This window comes from Ciona robusta, chromosome 14 (genome assembly GCF_009617815.1).
Source record: "Ciona robusta chromosome 14, ASM961781v2".
NCBI lineage: Eukaryota > Metazoa > Chordata > Ascidiacea > Phlebobranchia > Cionidae > Ciona > Ciona robusta.
Genome location: NC_143248.1, coordinates 1,125,093 through 1,136,408, shown reverse-complemented (window position 1 = coordinate 1,136,408; position 11,316 = coordinate 1,125,093). Strand labels below are relative to the sequence as shown.

At 37.5% G+C, this 11,316-nt stretch overlaps 2 protein-coding genes across 4 annotated transcripts; both read left to right on the top strand.

The window, feature by feature from the left end:
• The first annotated feature begins 182 nt into the window (after nucleotides 1–182).
• Nucleotides 183–2,772, top strand: LOC149724751 (uncharacterized). Its single transcript, XM_089892115.1, has 4 exons — nucleotides 183–610; nucleotides 855–976; nucleotides 1,425–1,655; nucleotides 1,929–2,772. Exons 1-4 carry the CDS (start codon nucleotides 410–412, stop codon nucleotides 2,071–2,073), a joined length of 699 nt encoding a protein of 232 aa, XP_089748241.1. The 5' UTR covers nucleotides 183–409; the 3' UTR covers nucleotides 2,074–2,772.
• Nucleotides 2,773–3,412: 640 nt separating this feature from the next.
• On the top strand, nucleotides 3,413–11,282 carry LOC149724750 (cholecystokinin receptor type A-like). Of its 3 annotated transcripts, none has more exons than XM_089892069.1 (11): nucleotides 3,414–4,163; nucleotides 5,546–5,794; nucleotides 6,063–6,178; nucleotides 6,764–6,912; nucleotides 7,334–7,458; nucleotides 8,922–9,079; nucleotides 9,283–9,435; nucleotides 9,770–9,877; nucleotides 10,223–10,351; nucleotides 10,841–10,899; nucleotides 11,111–11,282. In XM_089892069.1, exons 1-11 carry the CDS (start codon nucleotides 4,010–4,012, stop codon nucleotides 11,196–11,198), a joined length of 1,488 nt encoding a protein of 495 aa, XP_089748195.1. In that variant the 5' UTR covers nucleotides 3,414–4,009; the 3' UTR covers nucleotides 11,199–11,282. The 3 variants fall into 3 exon arrangements, with proteins under 3 accessions (XP_089748196.1, XP_089748195.1, XP_089748194.1); XM_089892068.1 differs by having other exon boundaries at nucleotides 3,419–4,163; nucleotides 9,274–9,435; XM_089892070.1 differs by lacking the exon at nucleotides 9,770–9,877 and having other exon boundaries at nucleotides 3,413–4,163; nucleotides 9,274–9,435.
• The last annotated feature ends 34 nt before the right edge of the window (nucleotides 11,283–11,316 follow it).

Here is an 11,316-nt window from a genome sequence, read left to right as displayed (position 1 = left end):
GATTTATCACAAAGCTTTGACACGAGACAAACAAATCACTTTCGTTGTGAGTACCCACTTGTCACGGCTCCAAGTTGGCTGACTATGTACTTCTATTTCAACCCGGAACCTTTCCCTCATTACCGCCAGGATTAAACAATAGAGTCTGCACTTGACTGACCCACGACCCAGTACGGTTCCATTTTAACTAGAGGCTTAGGCTTGTTCAGGCGAGGCTCCTCCTACGCCAGAAGCACAAAGCGCTGCGCTAAGTGGTAATTGGAATGCTCAAGTACATTGCTTGCAGCAAATACACTCAGGGCTAAATCATTTAAGTAGTTCGCCGGATCCAAGACTCCGATGTAGTCTGCACTGCTAAAGTGGCTTTTGATAGTCAGTTTTACCACGCATTAGTTGCCGAAGAATTGCAATGTCAGAAGGATGCCAATTAAAAGAAAGCTCGGCTTTGGCAAAAGCCAGAGAACTAAACAGGACTAACGAGAAAAGATTGAGCGAAAATTTACTGTCGATGTCGCATGATGTCGAGAAAAAGCTGGAAAAACTTAAGATCGATGGACAAGCGACGTTAAACTTTTTACAACGACTTAAGTCTTCAACCGGCATTACAAACGTAAGTTGCAAATAGAATATACAAAGCGCGCAAATTTGAATGTACCCAGTGCTTACGAGTAACAAATATGTAACTTTTCGTATGATTATTTCTTGGATTGTTTTTGGTCTTGTAATAAAACCTAAAGTTCGCAGAACTATATTGCCAATAATATTGGTTTAACAGAAGCGTTTGCTGTATTGAGTTGATAAAATTGTAGATTTAATCGTTTTAATAAATGGTAAATACATCGTTTTATATGCAGATGGGAGTTAAGATGAAAAAAGAGGAAAACCGTCACATAAAGATGCTCATACAACCTCCGAAGAAGATGTCGTTTGCTCCTGTGGATTACAAGAAGAAGAAACTGGAGGAAACATCCCAGAGGTGGTGGGGGTCGATTTTAACATCAGAGTTTTTTTGTTTATCTAGAAACACAGGCATAAAGGATTCCATTGCCCCATGCTGTTGCTTATACGACGTGTTGTGGTGTAGACTTAGGGTTTTTAAAACTATCAAGAAGTTTAAAATTAAAAAGTTTATAGTCATTACCGCATTAATGAATAAATGTAAGTTATATATCCTCACACGGTGGGGCAACAGCAGTCGCGTGTTTCTATTCATACCCCTCGTGCCCATTTATACGAGTTACCAAGTATGTAACTATGTGGGTAACTGTTTTTAGAAGAGTCTACAGATCTTGCCTGAAACGCCTACAATGCCAGCAGCATCGAGCCTCGATCCCGTAACCTCTGGGCTCGCCAGCGCACTATTTATAGCACATATAATTTTTTGATTTAAACGGTGGGATAACCAATTTCGTGTTAATCTTTAGGTTGATTGTGAGTTCTGTAAGTCCAGCTTGTGAGGGAAACCCCGTACCTGTTCGTACAGTTCACCCGTGGACAACAAACGCCGCAAGAGTTCTCTCAAGAAAGAAACCGCCCCAGATACCGCGGCCTACCGGTAGACGACGCCACAGCATCGACTCTGATGATATTTCGTCAGACGACGATGACGTAGGGGTTTTGTTGGTGGGGAAAAAGAAAGGCCGTGACAGTAAAAAGTAAGTTTAAATTAAACTAATGGGCATTTAAAGTCATAGCGTTTGCTAATACGTAGGTTATCTGTGCTTAGAAGAAATATAATAACAAAACATAATTACCCACCAAGTAACATACATGGTAACTCGTAAGCGGGCACGAGGTGTATGAACACAGGTGTTATGACGAGTGTCGTTGCCCCGTCATGCGAGGATAAACGAGTTATACATTCATTTTTTTATTCGTCTATTTGGAAAAAAAAAAACTACTTTCATAATTTACGTTTTGATTGTCAGGCACAAAGCTAGCAGCAGACGTTTATCGCTTCCCCCAATTCGAGAAAACAGACGTAAAGAATCAACCGATGACGATAATGACGTCACCAGTATCCAGGCTTCGCTAGTAAAACTAAAACAGCGACGAAAATCCGTCAACTGTTAAAGTGCTAATGACTTTAAACCATGGTTGATTCATTTTATCTTTTTTTCGTTTTTCTGCCTTTTTTCGGTTCTAGTTTATCTGCTTTGTTTTAGATTAAACAATCACTATATAGATTATTCTTTCTCTTCTTTTCATTCTGTACAATACTCTCGAAATAAATGAATAATTACAAAACGTTTTGCACGTTTGTAGGACCTTAAAGGGCCTAAACACACCCCAAATGTACTTCGCTTTAATCGATAGAGTGTGTTTTTCTAATTCCAACGACACCTTACTTGTTTTAATCGGTTCTGTATAACCAAAGATATTCCAGCTCAAACACCGTAAAATTCAAAAAACTGATTTGAAAGTTGCGTGGCGAAAAAAATTGAGAAGTGTACTACCCACGTCACAAAATTGTTGAAGCGTGGCCGCTCTCATTCAGAAAGGCGAGAGGCAGTATTTTCAGCGAAAAACGAGAGAACTAAAAAAACGCAAAAAAGCACAAAAAAACGCAGGTTTCGCTTTAATGAATGAATCAGTCACGTGACTAGTACGTTCCTACGTCACAATCACGAAGCTCGTAGTAAAAAAAGGATAGCGCTAGAGATCACTGTTTGAGGACGAATATCTCCGCCTATACTGGACCAATTTTAATAAGCAAAGTATTTTTGGAATCAATAAAACGGTCGCTTTATGAATTTACCATAAAAAATAAAAGTGACGTGGGGTGTGTTTAGGCCCTTTAAATGACATTCTGGTTTAAGTTAAGCTGTCATTATAAAGTGAGTTAGGACACCTATTTCTGTACGACCGGTCTCTTAATCAAAACTTAACCAAATTAAACCACAGTCGTTTAATGTAAATTGCTTGCCCTTGGGAACGATGTACGTCATGGCCACTGCTTAGAAGTGACGGACGTAGGTAATTATGATGTTGATTACGCCCGGTGTTGTCTTCCTTTAGATGAAATCGCATGTAAAAAGCACGCAGACTACTGTAGACTTTTATCACGATACCAAGTATTCTATATGTTATATGTACATGATAGAATATAGTGATAAGTAATTATTTATTAATATATATGAGATGCCGATCGACAGACTATGATTTTTACTATATAATAAGGTGGGGGGAGATGGGACACCTTTTCATTTTATTTTCTTGTCCCATTTGGTAGTAAACAAAGAACATTTAAACAAATACAGTCTCACGACTCCCTAGGCCATTGGTAATTGTTTAAAACACGATCAGAATGTCAGACAATATGTGATAAAGGTGTCCCATCTTACCCCACCCTACCATACATTTTGCCTACTTTATATTTGTGTAGGCACGCGCACAAAAAAATGAGAGAAAAAGGCAGAAACTTGCAAGACGAACATAATTGAGATCAGAAGGCGTTTGTTCTCTTGAGGCGACACCTAAATTGCGAGCGGATTTATTTTGATTTGTTCTCGAGATAGACATGCGCTGTGCGGATTATTCTGAAAGCAATTTACGCGGTCAGTCCACGCGCTACGATGCTGTATAGGTCGTGACTATGTTCAATGTATATATCAGCAGATGGATTCCAAAATTATATATCGTTTAACAGTTCAAAGTTGAAGTATGGAAGTTTTTATAAGTTTCGGAATTTTGCATGTTTTGTTTAAAACTATAGAAAGTGTATAAACGTTCGAAAAGTGGGTTTACCTATATGCATGCTTTTATTTGACAGTTTTTCTAAAGTTATTTCACCCGTAGCATGTTTTACGCCCGTCGTTTTGCTGTTAATTCCTCTTATTCGTTTTAAACAACGATCTTCTATTGTGTATTCGAAAAATAATAACAATTGTGTTATATAATGAAATTTTGAAAAATAATTTGTTTTTTGTAAGCAGGGAGATTTTAAAGTGACCGGACATTTGAAAATTCGGTTGTTGTATAATTGTATACAGATAGCTTTCTATATGCTATGATGGAGAGTGAGATAAACGTTACGTCTGCTCCTTCCACCACGCATGCAAGATTCACCTGTTATGGAACAACATTGGTGGAAATGAGAGGAAGTTTCAAAATCTTTCATAACTCGACAATTTCTTATGAAAGCAACTTCTCGCAACTTACAGGTAAATACGATAATGCACATATATTAAGGGTTTTAGTTTTTAGCGGACGAAAATATAATACGTTTAAATACCAGATAAGCCACTAAAATATTATTATTATTTACTTCGTATAGCTGTTTATACAACGGTGTGCGGCAATTATTTAAATTTGTTTCGCTTTTATGTGATTGCAACGACCCAAATTTCCGTCGTTAAATTGATCGACAGCTATGCTCGAGTTGCATTAAACTGTTCTAAATTGATTTACCTTCACGGAAGTAGGTCGATTTGTTTTTAATGAAGAATATTTTATTCCTTGATTAAAAGTTTTTTAATTTTCATGCGAACTATATCCAAACATTTGCCTTTTTCGCTTTGTGTGCCTGAAATTAAAAATACATATAAGTATACTCTAATTTTTATTCTAAGCCATCAATAATACGATAGAGCGAATATCAAAGTTATTAAAGCAACGAAAGAAAGTGAATTAATGATAAACGCGGAGAGTCTTCAACACACGCTCAGGGTTAACAAAAAGTTAAAATTAAAATTGTAGCTGTTAAACCCAACAAACTAACAGTAAGTTTTAGTTGGTTTAACAACTAAAGATGTGATTGGAAAATAAAGGTTTCTACAAAAACACGAACCGTACTTTTGATTAGCTTGTATCGTATATAGATATGTAGACTGGTAAACAATTAAAACCTGATTGTTTTCTTATCTAAGTATAGCTTGCCAGAATAAAAAATGTAAAAAAATGCAAATAAAGAACATTCCGATGTTTAGAATTGACATACAAATTGCTGGTTATTAAGTTTTCCAATTATTTTAGCATCGCTGCAAAAACAACAACAATACAAACGAAAGCACACCCTTAGCTTTTACCTCTATATATACCTCTTTAAATTTTTGCAAAGGTTGAAGTCGATTTTTGAAGAGGCAAACTTTTGTTGTCGTGTTTTGAGATTTAGGGTCTTAGTCACAAATCCTACAGATGTTACGCACTACCGCATGGATTTCGTATAAGCTGTTATTATACGGAGAATGACAGAAAGACCAATTTCGAAAAGCAGAGCTAAAGTCCCAAAAGCTCTGGATTTAGAATTCTAGTCCTGATTAGGCCGCATACAAAAGGCGACGAAAAGAATGAAATTTTACAAACAGAAAAAACGTTACATTATAAAGTATTGGCGTGTAATATATAACACAAAACATTTTTGTTATGTCTTCGAATACAGTGACGAAAATCCGATTAATTTAACCGACGATTGTCGAAGAAAAAGAAGTAAGCGGTAAAACGACAACCACACGCCGTGTACGGAGAAAAACATACGCACACCATAACGAATAAAAAGAAGCGTGGCTACTAAACCCATAACTAAACTCCTGTACTTTAATTTCAGACAAAGAAGTCGCAAGCATTTGTTTGTACATGATCGTGTTCTGTATGGCAATAGTGGGCAACATACTGGTAGTTGTGACTCTGGCTCTCAACCCGCGCATGCGCACTGTCACAAACTGCTTTTTGCTCAGTTTGGCAGTGAGCGACCTGCTACTCGCCGTCTGCTGCATGCCCGTTTCGCTGGTTGGGCAGATTCTTAAACGTTTCATCTTTGGTGAAGTATTGTGCAAAGCAATCCCCTATTTTATGGGTAAGCCGAATTGAAGTAACTGCGATAAATAACCTGAATCCGGACTTGATCCAGTACTCATGTAAAGTTGGACAATTCTTGTAACGAAATAACATTCAGGATTAAGCGCTACTAGGGAATGCGTAAACGACAAAAATCAAATTCAACGAACTATACAAAAAACTAATTAAACCAACTCATAAACTTTTTAAACCATTTTTTTATTTCTATATACGACAAAACGTATTTTCATGAAAGTTATATTTAAATCTTCCCCGTTTTGTTTCAGCGGCTTCCGTGTCCGTATCTACATTCACACTTCTCGCCCTCTCTTTGGAAAGATATAGTTCAATCTGCCATCCCTTGAAATCCCGTGTCTGGCAGACTAGAAAGCATGCTATCAAGGTAAAATCTCCACAAATTACTTCAATCCATTGCGCCCTCTATAAGCCTCTATAGAGGGCTCCATGCTTCAAACACACAACTTGAGCGGTTCCCGTACTTTTGAATTATGTATGTTAAAGTAATACCGTGTCGGATTAAACCGCCCTACAAACCAAAATGTTTAAATTTTTCCATAATTCATGATACAAACCAGAAACATGTTTAGATATCCAAATCCTGTCTTTCATAAAATTATCTCGTTATAGTCTTACAGGCGAGTATTACTGGGTAAAAAATCGAACCGTTACAACCGCATCTTCATGACTCCCTTAGACTGTTGTTAATTGTTTAAAACACGATCAGGGTATTTGAATATTAAACAGTAGAGTGGGGGAAGACGGGACACTTTAGAACATTATCCAAATATCCTGATCGTGTGTTAAACAATTAACAACGGTATATAGGGGCCGTTATAAGGGACACGGCCTTACATTTCTTTGGATGTTCTTTGTTTACTACCAAATTGGACGAGAAAATGTAACGAAAAGATGTCCCATCTTTCCCACCCTACTATATTATGATAATAAGTTTATTTTACGTTTCCAGGTTATTTGTGGAATTTGGATTTCTAGTTTCATCCTTGTTTCTCCAACACTTGTCTTTAGTAATCTAAGCAACATCCCAATAGTGAAGATCGGTCGATGCTCGCCTGCTTGCAGAATGACTTTTCCAAACCGTATTACCAACCAAGCATGGTAAGTTTAGATATTACGAGAAAGAGATTACGTTGTATTAAGCAATATATCAATGTATGCAACTTATTTATACTTGCACTACGGGGCAAAGATAGGCGTTTTTACACGGGTGTTCCGTGCACGCTTACAAGTTACAACCTATTGTACTGCGGGGTAATATAGGACACCTTTGGCACTTAATATCCAAATATCATGATCGTGTTTCAAAGAATTAGCAACGGTTTATGGGAGTCGTGAGGATACGGTTTCATAATTCTTTGAATGTTCTTTGTTTACTCTCAAAGAGGAGGAGAAAATAGAATAAAAAGGTGTCCTATCTCCCCCACCCTACTGCATGGTCTGGAAATGCTATAAGCAAAGTCGATTATAGTATGTGCAGATATACGCACTAAGAATAAATCCCCTATACTTCATACTTTAGGTATCTATTTCTTCTGGTGTCCATGTTCTGCATCCCCGGGGTCGTTATGATTATGACGTACACAAAGATATGTTGGGATATCTTGAACCGGTTTAAACTGGATTCAAGTTTCCGAAACACAGCAGGTAAAAAAATGAATGTAGAAATGACACCTATTTTTTTTTCGCGTGACAGGGCAACGACAGGAATTATAACACGGGTGTTTTGTTTCATACAACTCGTGCCCGCTTTCAAATCGTACATTTGGTTGCTGATTTTCTACTGCCGCGACCGTTGCAGGGTATATGCAGTGCAGTTTAAAATCCACAAAAACTACAGTTTTAATATTAGTTTTACGTTTTCAGGTTAAGATAAATACTTATTCCAATTGTTAATGAAAAGAATTAAAAGTCATTGTATAGTAGGATAGGAGAAGACGGGACACTTTTTCATTCTGTTTCCTCGGCCCATTTGATAGTAAAGAGAGACCATTCAAAAAATTATAAAACCGTATCCTAACAGCTCCAATAGACCGTTGTTAATTGTTTAAAACACAATCAGGATATTTGGATATTATGTGCTAAAGGTGCCCATCTCCCCCCCCCCCACTATATACAGTTTATTATTACGACACAAAGCATCATTTTTGAATAGATCTCGCTTGGCAGATGACAGTTTTACGTCATACCTGTCAAGATGTGCGGTTTAACAACGCCAACAAATTGCGAAGCCCAGATTTTCTTGAATGCCTGCTTTTAAAATGGGGTCGATTTTAAGCAACTTAAGCGTGGAAAGCTTCATTCGGTGGTCGGCGATCGATACCGCCGCTTGAAAAGCGCAAACGCTTGAGATTAGGCGAGCAAGATGCCATTGTGTTCTAATCGCTGATACTTACAAGCCCTCTCAACTGCTGGGCCGGCTAATACCTTGCGCCTCTTCGGGATTTAATTACAATAGATCAACCACTCGCCCCCTTGTACCATGCAATAAAACGGCAATTTGTTGGTCAGGTTTTATAAATAGATAAATTTCGCTTGTAGACTGAATGATTTTAAATTTATTTCCTGAGCAATCTAACTAAATTGGAGACTGTTCAGTTCTACATACATTTGAACGTATACCATTAATACCATGTATGTTACTTTGTGGGTGATTTAAGATTATATTTACATAGCAAATTTCATTGGTAAAGTGATTTGCCCAAGGACACATACGCCCACAATGGTAGCAGCGTCGATCCTTGAACCCATTACCTCTTGTTACAGACAGGCGCGCTAACCACTATGCCACGGCGCCGGACATTTATTCGGTTAAATCGTCAATATAAACCAACTTCGGTTTAGAAGCAAGGACAGTAACGTACATTCCATAATACTGATTATTATATTATGACATAGTAGTGTGTGGGTAGATGGAAAACCCTTAGCACATAATATTCAAATATCCTGATCGTGTTTTAAACAATTAACAACGGTCTATGGGAGCCGCGAGAATGCAGTTTTATAATTCCTTAAATGTTCGTTGTTTACTACTAAAGGGACGATACAACAGAATAAAGAGTCCCGTTCCCCCCATCCTAACTAAAACAGTGATATTTTTCACATCACAGGGGGAAGACTTGGGTCGAGTTCCGACTACGTACCTGCTGCTTGTACAAGCAATGGAGACGGAATTTGCGTCTCGTCACCACGGCTACCATGCGACAGTAAAGTTATGGGCTTCCCTTCGACGGTTAATAGCCCTGCGATTGCAAGAGTCAACGGAGAGGTGAATGAATGAATGTAACGTATTTGCTCCCGCGTGGCGGGTAGGGACGGCCGTTACAACACGTGTGTTCTGTTTCATACACCTCGCGGCCGCTTACGAGTTACCATGTAGGCTACGTAGCTTTATAAGTAGTTATTTGGGGAGATGTCTTTCTTTTTTAGATTATGTGGCTGAAAATTTCATATTTACTTCAGTTTCTGCAGCCTTCCGCAGTTACAATGCTTGTAAAGAGCAGCGAATGCAACACTTCACCATTTCTCTTACGGTCAAAACGAGAACAGAACGAACGTGCGAATCGTGCATTGGCTCGATGGAAAGCAAAGAAAAGGGTCATCCAGATGTTTATTGTCATTGTGGTAAGAATCGTCAAACCATACGTTTGAAATAGGTTCATATTATCCTTAAGCCTAAAGAGCTGTATAGCGGTCGTATAGCTACAGTCTGTGTTCACATTATATATACTAGGATGTGGGGAAAGATGGGACACCTTTAGCACATAATGTCCAAATATCCCGACCCTGTTTTAAACAATTAACAACGGTCCATAGAAGTCGTGAGGATGCGATTTTATAATTCTTTGAATGTTCTTTGTATTCTACCAAATGGGACGAGAAAATAGAATGAAGAGGTGTCACATCTTCATCCACCCTACTATTCTAAAAAAATTCCTTTACCTTCCCTTTTGTGTAGGTTCTTTATTTTGTCTGCTGGACACCTTTATACGTTATAAATGCATGGAGAGCATTTGAACCCAAGAGAGCAATGTTTGCTTTAGAGGGAAGCATTCATATCGTTCATGTAAATATTTTAATATGATTTATATAGATGAGGTCAAACAGTGAGGCATGCCATATGGGACCTGAAATTTAGGCTATATAGCGATCTGCCCATTATACATGTAAATACCTTACCTCTGTTCCTGTGCACAGCTTACCCCTATACCGATTGAGTTATATAGCCTACGGTGGTTTTTATTTTCATAGACCATATTATATCGCCCGTATATAGATTTTTGTCTCGATTTTTGACAATTGTTCTGTCTGCATTTATTTGTAATAATTGTATAGCTATAGCATATACGAAGACAATTGTTATCGTATATATTTATGTAATATTATACAAATTGAAGATTTATTGTTTCAGTTGCTGTCTTACATATCGACCTGCGTTAACCCGATCGTATATTGCTTCATGAACAAAAGGTTTAGGGACAGTTTCCTCTACGTGTTCCTGTGCTGTGCTTCTACATCTTGTGCGACCAAGTTCCACCAGGTGGGGTTTGATTTCTAATGCAATCAATGAATAAAATAGATTGTTTTACCCTCGCTTGACTGCTGGGGCAACGACAGTTGTTTTCGCACGGGTGTTCTGTTTTATACACCTCGATCGTGCCCACTTACAAGTTACCACATATATATATGTAACTTTGTGCGGATTAGCTTGAGTGGAGTATTTCATTTGTTATGTATACCGCTGACAATTGATCTTAACCAAGAACACAAACACCCGCAATGGTAGTAGAGACGATTCTCGAACCCATAACCTTTCGTTAAAATGCAAGCAAGCATGCATGTATCTTTTACCGTTATTAGAAGAACCTTTGATTAATTAGATTCTATAAGGTGCGCCAGCATTAAGGCGGGAGGTATAAATATTAACAATCTCTAATTGTTTATACTGATATCTATGTTCTTTGATTTAACCTATACTAATTTTTCCATGTATTTATTCTTTCTTCGTTTGATCAATGTTTCGTAATAGGAACGCTGGAAAGACAGAAAGTTTGGTACCATTGGTTTACAATCTACTAAAACAAGCAGGTAAAAGGCTCATTATAATTTATGCAGTCCTTCTATGGTAGCACAAAGTCAAGTACATACAACACGAAAAATTGTACCGTTTAGGCACAATATTAGTTTTAATATGCATCCCTGCAATGACGTCTATGTATTTAAAACGCTACCAGTTTGTCGCAAATTTATACTCTAGTATAACAATACAATACATTATATACATCTTTTAATGTTACAGATTTTCTAGCCGTTCACGACTTTCGGAAAGATGCCACAAGCTGAGACAAGAAATGGAATTAAAAGAAAGAAAAACGAGTGCTACATAATAATTTTTGTTTTGTGTATATGTATTAATTTTCTATGCTCCTTGCCAGATTTTATTTCAATCAAAATAAATCATATGTACAAAGTTTCAAACGCGTTAATTTGCCGAAATAAAAAAAT